General features: G+C 43.9%; 1 protein-coding gene across 1 annotated transcript; it reads left to right on the forward strand.

Moving 5' to 3' along the window:
* Positions 1–683: 683 nt before the first annotated feature.
* Positions 684–3,164, forward strand: LOC115129382 (mid1-interacting protein 1-like). Its single transcript, XM_029659649.2, has 2 exons — positions 684–838; positions 1,798–3,164. The coding sequence occupies exon 2, from the start codon at positions 1,891–1,893 to the stop codon at positions 2,383–2,385; it is 495 nt and encodes a 164-aa protein (XP_029515509.1). The 5' UTR covers positions 684–838; positions 1,798–1,890; the 3' UTR covers positions 2,386–3,164.
* The last annotated feature ends 10,352 nt before the right edge of the window (positions 3,165–13,516 follow it).

Consider the following 13,516-nt stretch of genomic DNA (forward strand, 5'->3'; position numbering starts at 1 on the left):
AAAGCAGATAATTTTGCAGGAATCTTATCAATGTTATAGTTACAAAGTAACATAAAAATGAGGCCTCCAAAACGGGAGAAGATATAACGAGGGATGAAATTCCAAATTGAAGTAGGTTTCTTTAAAAATGTTTAGCCCAATTTATCTTAAAAGTATTATTCAAAGTAGGAAAAATCGGAAAAAAAAGAAGTTTTTTAAATGGAGTCCACCATATTCATATGAGTTCATAACGACAGATTTCCTAATATAATGTGTACGATTTTTCCAGATGAAGTTGAAAAGCACCTGGTCAACCACTTTACCACTTTGCATAAGTAAGTATGGAGATGCCTTCAGCTTTAGAAAGCAATACTCGACCTTTCAAGGATAAATCCTTCTGCAACCAATGGTTCAACTTCTGTTTTGTTTCTTTCAATAATAGGTATAAAAATTTAAAGAGCATCTTTCCTGTTGATCCTTAGATAAAGTAATCCCAAGGTAGGATGTCTATGGTAACAACATTACTGGGCGTCTGTTGCTGACGACAGTTGCAGTTTACTTTACGCCTGCTACGTTAGGTTAGTTGCAAACATGCTCAGGAAATAATATGTCTGATTGGTTTTCTTCACAGCCAATCACCTAAAGTTAACGCCCCATTTCCTCAATACTATCCTATTGCACCATTGATGTGAAGGGGAAAATATCGTGTTTTTTTCTAGCCGGCGCCCCACACTATAAAGGCCCTAGTCTGTCAGCGCTACAACCGAGGAAGTTTATACCTTTCTTCCAGGCTGGTGGAGCCTGAGCAAGTACTGGAATTGTCATTTTCCAACGTACCATCAAGAAAACATTTGCTCAGGTCCGTATTTTGGTTTTAGACAGACTGTTTCACTTTTTTGCAAAATGGATGCTAGACAAGCGTTTACAGGAAGTGCTATATGATGCTTTGCTGGTTAGTTACATTGCAGGAACAAAGTGCTTTCGATAGCGTAGGCCACCTTGCTTCGTTTTAGTGCTGACCAGAGCCATATCTAAATATGTATCTAGTGCAGACGTTATATTCTGTATCTTTAGCAGCCTACGCCATAGCCTACTCTGGGATGCGGTAGTCAGGTTAAAGCTATTTATGAAGTGTCTCTTCATCCTGTTCATTCCGCCGTTAGCCCATGTCGTCTAGTTATCTCCTGTTCGACCAGTTGAAATTATCCTGCGCGGTGCATTTAAGTGCGTTCTCGGTAGGCGGATGCCAGCCGGTTTAATCGTGTTTTCTGACCAAAGGCCTTTTTGTTTTAGCTCTAGGACGCAATTTGCCAAGACACTGATACATCTGGATTAATGCCGCAAATGTTTTTGGAAAATCCTCTCGGAACCTCTACGAGCCAGAATGTCGAATAAAATGTATTAACCTCTTTACCGGTTGGTTCTTTTGCATGGAGTAATGTGAGACTGTGTCCACAGGAAAGTAAAATTTGGCTACATCAACTTTACAAAGCGCTGGTAGTGCGTTCAGACTTATCACATAAAGCCTGTGCAGTACTGAAGCACACGCTCTGCAAGTATGCATTCTTCTCGTGCATGTATTCCATCTTGTGCGTATTCTTCGGGTGACAAATCTGTACGCACTACGGTTAACGGTGCTTTGAGAAGTCGACGTAATTCTACTTTCCTTTACACGGACAACCGGTAAAGTAAAAATATTTATATTTGGCCTTCGTGAGAACTTTACTGATCAAACTCATTTCTGCAATTTAACGTCGGGTTTTCATGCTAGGATGCAACTTTCTTTCTACCTTTTTCTCATGGTTTCTATTCCCATAGTGGCATTTGGCTCCTCAGTTGGCCTTAACATCAAGAAACACTGCCTTACTCCACCTGTTAACTGCAAACCCAAGTCTACCCTAAACCTCTGCAATGATGCAAATTAGCAGTGACCCAGCCAGCAACAAGAACTCCCTCATCAATGTGATGCACCGCTTCATTGCCGCAACCAACAACATGGATGAAACTATCATGGTGCCCAGCCTGTTGAGGGATGTGCCCCTGGAGGAACAGGAGAGCCAGCAGGTTGAGGTGGTGGAGAACAACAATGAGCTGTCCTACCCTAACAAGCAGAGGGACATGTATGAGCACTACCTCCTCCTCAAGTCCATAAAGAATGACATGGAGTGGGGCCTGCTGAAGAGGGAGATGAGCAGCGGGGCCAGCTTCCTGGAAATGGCAGTCAAGCAAGAGGAGCAGCAGTCGATAACCAGGGGGCTCCCTGTCGACGAGAGCTCAGATCTGGAGGGCCAGTTCCACTACCACCTCAGGGGACTGTTTGGCGTCCTGTCAAAACTCACAGTGCAAGCAGACCACCTCACCAACCGCTACAAGAGGGAAATTGGAGGTGCTAACTTCATGAGATAGGATCACATCTGCCTGAACCTGGTCTGCGTGACTCAAACCGTGGTGTCATGGAAGACCTCTTGCCCCTAGTGCAACAGGGTGGTGGACTGACCAGAGCAACTACCTTATGATTTCTTTGACTCCTGTCTTGAGTAGTAACAATCCACCCCCACTCTGTCACTTGCTTCCCAAACCTCCACTAATCATAAATGTATACCAATCTGACACTTGCATATGTTCCTAACTGTGTAAGGTCATATCTGATTCTGTATACAGTTGACTGTAAGTTCATCAGGTTGACATTTTATGATTATTGGCTGTTTTCTGATATTGTATTTGGAGTCTAGTTGACACATGGCTCTGGTAGATGTACAAACTTCCCATAGTCATTTCAAATCCAAACATTAATTTGGAATCACATGTATGTCAGTGGAACTGGATGTCTTTAACTGTCTCGCAAGGTTTGACTAGGAGTATTTGGAATGCTGGTTGTTCTGTCCCTCCTTAAAATGTAAAGGACACTTGTCTGTGCTTGTTTAAGCGCCTTTATTTAAAATATGAAAAAGTTTATTCATCGTATTGCTCATGAAACGTGGCGTGCCTTGAATTTTTATAACTCAAAGTCCTGCTCAGATGCCCCCTACTGTTTGGTACACATTGTTTGAATGGCAACCTACTTTTCTTTGTCGAACTTCTGTAACACCACTTAATTGTTATGTATTGTCCTTGGATATTTCAATTTTTATATTGGGCAGAAATGCAGTAGAACTAAAAAAATAAATAAACTTCACCTGTTCAAATTTGTGTCGCAATAGCTTTAAACCTTGGTGTATTGATTAATTGCCAAGGGTCTGTGTATACCATTTTCATATCAGCCAAGGTTTATTATCTATATAGGTTTTAATGCGTGATCTCACTTGAACTTTCTGTTGCATATTCCTGGTAGGAGGGTGACGTGCTCCAACATAACATGAGCACTGATTTGTCAGCGCAGTACAATTGCATGATGCACTTTAAATCCACTACAGGCTCCTTGTGGGTGTAAAGTAGGATTGGGCAAGTCATGGAATTGACTTAAAAGTATGAAAGTGGTAAGAGCCCTAGCACTTGCCCTAGAAAATACCTTGGTTAAAAATAAAAAAAATACAACTTGACAGAGTCGGCATAGTGTCAATCTTTTAGTAATATTTAGCTGGGGAAAATTTACAATTTCTTGCTTTGAGTTTGTAGTTTAATCCCTTAGTGATTTCTGATGCAACATTTCTGCTGAAGTGGACCAGGTTAAGGACATTGAGCTTTATAATGGATTTAGTGCTTTTGTATGCCATTGAGTCAAGGGTACGACCGCTTTAATGAGTTCATGAACTTTGGTATACACTCAAATACCGACAGTGTGGACACCAGCTTGTTGAACATCATTCCAAAATCATGGGCATTAATATAGTTTTGCTATAACAGCTGCAACTTCTGGGAAGTCTTTCCACTAGATGCAGGAACATTTCTGCAAGGAGTTGCTTCCATTTAGCCACAAGCGCAGTAGTGAGGTCGGCACTGATGTTGGGCGATTAGACCTAGCTTGAAATCAGCGTTCCAAATGTGTTCGATGGGGTTGAGGTCAGGGCTCTGCATGCCAGTCAAGTTCTTCCACACAGATCTCAAACCTTTTCTGTATGGCCCTCGCTTTGTGCACAGGGCTGTGTCATGCTGAAACGGAAGGACCTTCCCCAAACTGTTGCCGCAAAGTTGGAAGCACATTGTCTAGAATGTCATTTTAGTGGTAAGATTTCCCTTCACTGGAACTAAAGGGCCTAGCCCGAACCATTAATCCTCCACCAAACCGTTGCTCCTAGATGTTTCCACTTCTTAGTAACAGCACTTACAGTTGACTAGGTAAGAAATTGGACGGTGCCACGTTGAAGATAACTGACCTCTTCAGTAAGGCCAGCCTACTGCCAATGTTTGTCTATGGAGATTGGATGGCTGTGTGCTCGATTTTATACACCTATCAGCAACAGGTGTGGCTGAACAAGCAGAATCCACTAATTTGACAGGGTGTTCACACACTTTTTAAAAATGTATGTTTTTGTTCCACAGTTAAATTAATAGCTGAATGTTTAACAAGTAGGCTACCTCATAAGCCACTATTCAGCAATTGTTCAACCTGCACGTCACATTGTGGGCATCTAGGTTGATTGAGCAGAGAGATCTGAATAATAAGTAGCTTGCAGCTATAAAGAAATAAATTAGCATGGAATTTACCATAAATCCACGATAACCTTTTTGACTGTTTTATCATTCAGGACACCATTCTCCAAGCTCTAAATCAATAGCGATTACTTTCAGAATTTTCTTAAGAAAATATGGGTCAGTAAAGTAATTAACACTAAGCCATTAATTGCAATTATTTATAAAATCAACAGATAAGATCTGAATCTATGCATGACATGCATATCAAACACAAATGATAGCGTCCTCAAATGACCATCTCCCATTCCCACCAGTCATCACTCTCTCAACCCCTCCCCTTAGCAACAGCTCCACCAACAGCAGCCAATAGGCTAACAAAGCTTTTTTCTCTCTCTTTCAAAGGCACAGCAGGGATTAAAACATGGCAGAGTGGAGGACTGAGAGGGACAGGGGGGGGGTGAAAGAGCACTGCTCCAAGGGCAGCTCTGACCCAACACCAAGCACTTGGGGATGCCTACGAGAGCACAGTTGTATAAGGCTGGGTCCCTGAGTCGTCTTTGTAGATGCTCTCAATGTAAGCCGATAAATATCCAAACAACAAAATCGCTGTAGCAAAATTGGTCAATCTTTCAGCCCACTCAAGTGAACTGGGTTAACCACTAATTGTGAGACAGCTGGTCAGACTCTTGATATGAATGGAAATTGGATTTCTACACATTACGCCCCACAACTGTTGGCTATCAGAGAGGATACGTTGTCTGTGGGCGGGAGACACAGTTTAGCACCATTTATTTATATAATCAATGGACTGATCACTCATGTAGAGATTATTTTGACCTTTATCTGTGGAGCGTGACTGGATTAATCCATTGACCTTTATCTGTGGAGCGTGACTGGATTAATCCATTGACCTTTATCTGTGGCGCGTGACTGGATTCATCCATTGATCTAAACAAAATGGGGTTAGTTTCTTATTCAGTCAATTCAGGAAGAGAACTGAAATTCAATGAATTAATTGAAAAGGATTTTTAATAGCATAAATATGTGAATACATTTTCCTAAATGGAATGAGGCCCATATAGTCACGTTGTTACGCACTGATCGTTTGGACCACCTACAATGGCTTGCGAAAGTATTCACCCCCTTGGCATTTTCCCTATTTTGTTGCCTTCAAACCTGGAATTAGAATGGATTTTTGGGGGGTTTGTATCATTTGATTTCCACAACATCCTCAGCACTTTGAAAATGCAAAATATTCTTCATTGTGAAACAGACAAGAAACAAAACTGAAAACTTGAGTGTGCATAACTATTCACCCCCCCAAAGTCAATACTTTGTAGAGGCACCTTTTAGTATCTTGTGGTATGTCTCTATAAGCTTGGCACATCTAGCCACTGGGATTTTTGTCCATTCTTCCAGAGAAAACTGCTCCAGCTCCTTCAAGTTGGATGGGATCCGCTGGTGTACAGCAATCTTTAAGTCATACCACAGATTCTCAATTGGATTGAGGTCTGGGCTTTAACTAGCCCGTTCCAAGACATTTAAATGTTTCCCCTTAAACCACTCAAGGGTTGCTTTTGCAGTATGCTTAGGGTCATTGTCCTGCTGGAAGGTGAACCTACATCCCAGTCTCAAATCTCTGGAAGAGGTTTCCCTCAAGAATTTCCCTGTATTTAACACGATCCATCATTCCTTCAATTATGACCAGTTTCCCAGTCCCTGCTGATGAAAAACACCCCCACAGCATGATGCTGCTACTACCATGCTTCACTGTGATGGTATTCTCGGGGTGATGAGTTTGCCCAGACATAGCATTTTCCTTGATGGCCAAAACGCTCAATTTTAGTCTCGTCTGACCAGAGTACCTTCTTCCATATGTTTGGGGATTCTCCCACATGCCTTTTGATGAACACCAAATGTGTTTGCTTATTTTGTTCTTAAAGCAGTGGCTTTTTTCTGGCCACTCTTCCGTAAAGCCCAGCTCTGTGGAGTGTACGGCTTAAAGTGGTCCTATGGACAGATACTCCAATCTCCGCTGTGGAGCTACGCAGCTCCTTCAGGGTTATCTTTGGTCTCTTGTTGCCTCTCTGATTAATGCCCTCCTTGCCTGGTCTGTGAGTTTTGGTGGGAGGCCCTTTCTTGGCAGGTTTGTTGTGGTGCCATATTCTTTCCATTCTTTAATAAGGGATTTAATGGCGCTCAGTGGCATGTTCAAAGTTTCGGATATTTTTTTATAACCCAACCCTGATCTGTACTTCTCCACAAATTTGTCCCTGACCTGTTTGGAGAGCTCCTTGGTCTTCATGGTGCCGCTTGCTTAGCGGTGTTGCAGACTCTGTGGCCTTTCAGAACAGGTGTATATATACTGAGATCATGTGACACTTAGATTGCACACAGGTGGACTTTTATTTAACAAATTATGTGACTTCTGAAGGTAATTGGTTGCACCAGATCTTATTTAGGGGCTTCATAGCAAAGGGGGTGAATATATATGCACGCACCACTTTTTTTTTTCATTTTTTTTTTCACTTCACCAATTTTGTGTATGACCATTACATGAAATCCAAATAAAAATCTATTTAAATTACAGATTGTAATGCAACAAAATAGGAAAAATGCCAAAGGGGGTGAATTCTTTTGCAAGACACTGTAAATGTCTTCAGAAACTATACAGTGAAGGGGTGCAATCACACTCATTACCTCTGAGATTTGTGTAGGCTTCCCATGGACTGGTTATGATACATTTCACCATGGTCTGTCAGCAATTTGCGGTAAACGATTATGAACCGAGAGTCGAGTTTAAAAAAAATCTGCAATATTTCTATATTTGGCCAGTGAGTGTCCAACAAATGCAGTGACTGTTGAATCCAGTGACTGTCCAAATCCAACCAGGAGATTCATCATGATAGTGTCAGCTACGAGTTAGGTATTTTTAGCAACAAAGCCATCGATCTATAAGTAACCCCAAGAAAATTGGCTAGATGTCCTTGATACTCTACCCTTGATACTGGTGTCGAGGTTATGAAGATGAGTGATTCTCAAACTCTTTCTCTCTCTGTAAAGGGGAATGGACACAGTGCATTATGACCAAGGGGGAATTGGATGGGGGTGCGACTTCGGCGGACACGTGATAGTGTCAGAGTGTCTGTGTTGCAAGACCCCCTGAATCTCTATGACTGGTGAATCTGCTGCCCATGCCGTGGGCCAGCGTGCGACGGCGTGATCACTGAGATGAGACTTGGCAGGGAGCGGTTCAGTTGACTGGCCCATCTCAGCCAGCTGCCCCGCCGTGCCTCCTTTGCCCTTCTGGCAGTCGCTGACGACGGTTGCTCAACTGTTTCAGCTGGCACGGGCTAGACATTTAAAAGCAAGGTAGCACTTATTTCTTAATGCCAGAAATGCATATACAGTGCCTTTGGAAAGTGTTCAGACCCCTTGACTTTTTCCACATTTTGTTATGTTACAGCTTTTTTCCAAAAATGTATTAAATTGTTTTTCCCCTCATCAATTTACACACAATACCCCATAATGACAAAGCAAGAACAGGTTTTTAGAAATGTTCGATCATTTATAAAATTAAAAATTAAAAAATGAAATATTATATTTACATAAGTATTCAGACCCTTTACTCAGTACTTTGTTGAAGCACCTTTGGCAGAGACTACATCCTCGAGTCTACTTGGGTATGACGCTACAAGCTTTGTACACCTGTATTTGGGGAGTTTCTCCCATTATTTTCTGCAGATCCTCTCAAGCTCTGTCAGGTTGGATGGGGAGCGTTGCTGCACAGCTACTTTCAGGTCTCTCCAGAGATGTTCAATCATGTTTAAGTCCGGGCTCTGGCTGGGCCACTCAAGGACATTCAGAGACTTGTACCACCCCAATAGGTCCACAGACGATGCAATCACCATCACACTGCACACTGCCCTATCACACTTGGACAAGAGTAATACCTATGTAAGAATGCTGACTACAGTTCAGCATTCAACACCATAGTACCCTCCAAGCTCATCATTAAGCTTGAGGGCCTGGGTCTCAACCCCGCCCTGTGCAATTGGGTCCTGGACTTCCTGATTGGCCACCCCCAGGTGGTGAAGGTAGGAAACAACATCTCCACTTCACTGATCCTCAACACTGGGTCCCCACAAGGGTGCGTGCTCAACCGCCTCCTGTGCTCCCTTTTCACCCATGACTGCGTGGCCATGTACACCTCCAACTCAATCAGCAAGTTTGCAGACGACACAACAGTAGTAGGCTTGATTACCAACCATGACAAGACAGCCAATAGGGAGGAGGTGAGGGCACTCGGAGTGTGGTGTCAGGAAAACAACCTCTCACTCAACGTCAACAAAACAAAGGATGATCCTGGACTTCAGGAAACAGCAGAGGGATCACCCCCCTGTTCACATCGACGGGACAGCAGTGGAGAAGGTGGAAAGTTTTAAGTTCCTCTGCGTACACATCACTGACAGACTGAAATGGTCCACCCACACAGACAGTGTGGTGAAGAAAGGGCAAGAGTGCCTCTTCAACCTCAGGATGCTGAAGAAATTTGGCTTGCCACATAAAACCCTCACAAACTTTTACATATGCACAATTGAGAGCATCCTGTCCGGCTGCATCACCACCAGGTACGGCAACTGCCCCGCCCATAACCGCAGGGCTCTCCAGAGGGTGCTGCGGTCTGCACAACTCATCAACGGGGGCAAACTACCTGCCCTCCACGACACCTACAGCACCCGATGTCACAGGACGGCCAAAAAGATCATCAAGGACAACAACCACCCGAGCCACTGCCTGTTCACCCCGCTACCATCCAGAAATCGAGGTCAGTACAGGTGCATCAAAGCTGGGACCGAGAGACTGAAACATAGCTTCCATCTCAAGGACATTTATGATTTGATTTACACAACATGCCTACCATCCCTAACAATAAAACATTCCCGACAAGATAGAACTGCCAAAGGGGGTGGAGTTGCAATCTACTGCAGAGATAGCCTGCAGAGTTTTGTCTTACTATCCAGGTCTGTACCCAAACAATTTGAGCTTCTACTTTTAAAAATCCACCTTTCCAGGTACACGTCTCTCACCGTTGTCGCTTGCTATAGACCACCTCAGCCCCCAGCTGTGCCCTGGACACCATATTTGAATTGATTGCCCCCCATCTATCTTCAGAACTCGTGCTGCTAGGTGACCTTAAACTGGGACATGGTTAACACCCCAGCCATCCTACAATCTAAGCTTGATGCCCTCAATCTCACACAAATTATCAATGAACCTACCAGGTACAACCCCAAATCCCCAAACACGGGCACCCTCATAGATATCATCCTAACCAACTTGCCCTCCAAATACACCTCTGCTGTTTTCAACCAATATCTCAGCGATCACTGCCTCATTGCCTGCATCCGTAATGGGTCTGCAGTCAAACAACCACCCCTCATCACTGTCAAATGCTCCCTAAAACACTTCAGCGAGCAGGCCTTTCTAATCAACCTGGCCCGGGTATCCTGGAAGGACATTGACCTCATCCCGTCAGTAGAGGATGCCTGGTTATTCTTTAAAAGTGCCTTCCTCACCATCTTAAATATGGATGCCCCATTCAAAAAATTTTTAACCAGGAACAGATATTGCCCTTGGTTCACTCCAGACCTGACTGCCCTTGACCAGCACAAAAACATCCTGTGGCGTACTGCATTAGCATCGAATATCCCCCGTGATATGCAACTTTTCAGGGAAGTTAGGAACCAATATACACAGGCCGTTAGGAAAGCTAAGGCTAGCTTTTTCAAACAGAAATTTACATCCTGTAGCACAAACTCAAAAAAGTTCTGGGACACTAAAGTCCATGGAGAATAAGAGCACCTCCTCCCAGCTGCCACCTGCACTGAGGGTAGGAAACATTGTCACCACCGATTAAATCCACTGTAATTGAGCATTTCAATAAGCATTTTTCTACGGCTGGCCATGCTTTCCACCTGGCTACCACTACCCCAGTCAACTGCCCTGCACCCCCCACAGCAACTCGCCCAAGCCTCCACCGTTTCTCCTTCACCCGAATCCAGATAGCTGATGTTCTGAAAGAGCTGCAAAATCTGGACCCCTACATATCAGCCGGGCTAGACAATCTGGACCCTCAATTTCGAAAATTATCTGCCGAAATTGTTGCAACCCCTATTACTAGCCTGTTCAACCTCTCTTTCGTATCGTTTGAGATTCCCAAAGATTGGAAAGCTGCCGCGATCACCCCCCTCTTCAAAGGGGGAGACACTCTAGACCTAAACTGCTACAGACCTATATCTATCATACCCTGCCTTTCTAAGGTTTTTGAAAGCCAAGTTAACAAACAGATTACCGACCATTACGAATCCCACCGTACCTTCTCCGCTATGAAATCTGGTTTCAGAGTTGGTCATGGGTGCATCTCAGTCACGCTCAAGGTCCTAAACGATATCATAACCGCCATCACTGTGCAGCCATATTCATCGACCCTGTCAATCACCACAGACTCAACAGCCTTGGTTTCTCAAATGACTGCCTCACCAACTACTTCTCAGACAGAGTTCAGTGTGTCAAATCAGCTGGCCATGCTTTCCACCTGGCCATGCTTTCCACCTCAATGATGTCACTCTTGCTGCTGGTGATTCTCTGATCCACCTCTACGCAGACGACACCATTCTGTATACATATGGCCCTTCTTTGGACACTGTGTTAACTAACCTCCAGACCAGCTTAAATGCCATACAACTCTCCTTCCGTGGCCTCCAACTGCACTTAAATGCAAGTAAAACTAAATGCATGCTCTTCAACCGAATGCTGCACGCACCTGCCCGCCCGTCCAGCATCACTACTCTGGACGGTTCTGACTTGGAATATGTGGACAACTACAAATACCTAGGTGTCTGGCTAGACTGTAAACTCTCCTTCCAGACTCACATTAAGCATCTCCAATCCAAAATTAAATCTAGAACCGGCTTCCTATTTCGCAACAAAGCATCCTTCACTCATGCTGCAAAACATACCCTCGTAAAACTGACCATCCTACCGATCCTCGACTTCAGCGATGTCATCTACAAAATAACCTCCAACACTCTACTCAACAAACTGGATGCAGTCAATCACAGTGCCACCCGTTTTGTCACCAAAGCCCCATATACTACCCACCACTGCGACCTGTACACTCTCGTTGGCTGGCCCTCGCTTCATACTCGTCGCCAAACCCACTGGCTCCAGGTCATCTATAAGTCTGCTAGGTAAAGCCCCGCCTTATCTCAGCTCGCTGGTCACCAAAGCAGCACCCACCCGTAGCACGCACTCCAGAAGCTATATCTCACTGGTCACCCCCAAAGCCAATTCCTCCTTTGGCCGCATTTCCTTCCAGTTCTCTGCTGTCAATGACAGGAACGAACAGCAAAAATCACTGAAGCTGGAGACTCATATCTCCCTCACTAGCTTTAAGCACTAGCTGTCAGAGCAGCTCACAGATCACTGCACTGGTACTTAGCCCATCTGTAAATAGCCCATCCAACTACCTCATCCCCATACTGTATTTATGGGCGGCAGGGTAGCCTAGTGGTTAGAGCGTTGGACTAGTAACCGAAAGGTTGCAAGTTCGAATCCCCGAACTGACAAGGTACAAATCTGTCGTTCTGCCCCTGAACAGGCAGTTAACCCACTGTTCCTAGGCCGTCATTGAAAATAAGAATTTGTTCTTAACTGACTTGCCTAGTAAAATAAAGGTAAAATAAAAAATGTATCTTGCTCCTTTGCATCTTCTGCACATCTATCACTCCAGTGCTTAATTGGTATATTGTAACGCCTTCGCCACCATGGCCTATGTATTGCCTTACCTCCCTTATCTTACCTCATTTGCACACACTGTATATAGACTTTTTCTACTTCCATGTGTAACTCTGTGTTGTTGTATGTGTCGAACTGCTTTGCTTTATCTTGGCAAGGTTGCAGTTGTAAATGAGATCTTGTTCTCAACTAGCCTACCTGGTTAAATAAAGGTGGAATAAAATAAATACACTTTGAAGATGCAAAATATTTTTATTGTGGAACAAAACAAGAAAAAAGACAAGCAAACTGAACTTGAGTGTGCATAACTATTCACCCCCAAAGTCAATACAATACAGCAATTACAGCTGCAAGTCTCTTGGGGTGTGTCTCTATAAGCTTGGCACATCTAGTTACTGGGTTTTTTGCCCATTCTTCAAGGCAAATCTTCTCTAACTCCTTCAAGTTGGATGGGTTCCGCTGGTGTACAGCAATCTTTAAGTCATACCACCGATTCTCAATTGGATTCAGGTCTGGGCTTTGACTAGGCCATTCCAAGACATTTAAATGTTTCCCCTTAAACCACTCAAGTGTTGCTTTTGCAGTATGCTTAAGGGTCAGTGTCCTGCTGGAAGGTGAACCTCCGTCCAATTCTCAAATCTCTGGAAGACTGAAACAGGTTTCCCTCAAGAATTTCCCTGTTTAGCGCCATCCATCATTCCTTCAATTATGACCAGTTTCCCAGTCCCTGCCAATGAAAAACATCCCCACAGCATGATTCTGCCACCACCATGCTTCACTGTGGAGATGTTGTTCTCGGGGTGATGAGAGTTATTGGGTTTGCTTCAGACATAGCATTTTCCTTGATGGCCAAAAAGCTCAATTCTAGTCTCATCTGACCAGAGTACTTTCTTCCATATGTTTGGGGATTTGGTGGGCGGCCCTTTCTTGGCAGGTTTGTTGTGGTGACATGTTCTTTACATTTTTTAGTAATGGATTTAATGGTTCTCCGTGGGATGTTCAAAGTTTCGGATATTTTTTTATAACCCAACCCTGATCTGTACTTCTCCACAACTTTGTCCCTGGCCTGTTTGGAGAGCTCCTTGGTTTTCATGGTGCCGCTTGCTTGGTGGTGCCCCTTGCTTAGTGGTGTTGCAGACTCTGGGGCCTGTCAGAACAGGTAAAT

Source organism: Oncorhynchus nerka, linkage group LG5 (assembly GCF_034236695.1).
Source record: "Oncorhynchus nerka isolate Pitt River linkage group LG5, Oner_Uvic_2.0, whole genome shotgun sequence".
Classification (NCBI taxonomy): Eukaryota; Metazoa; Chordata; class Actinopteri; order Salmoniformes; family Salmonidae; genus Oncorhynchus; species Oncorhynchus nerka.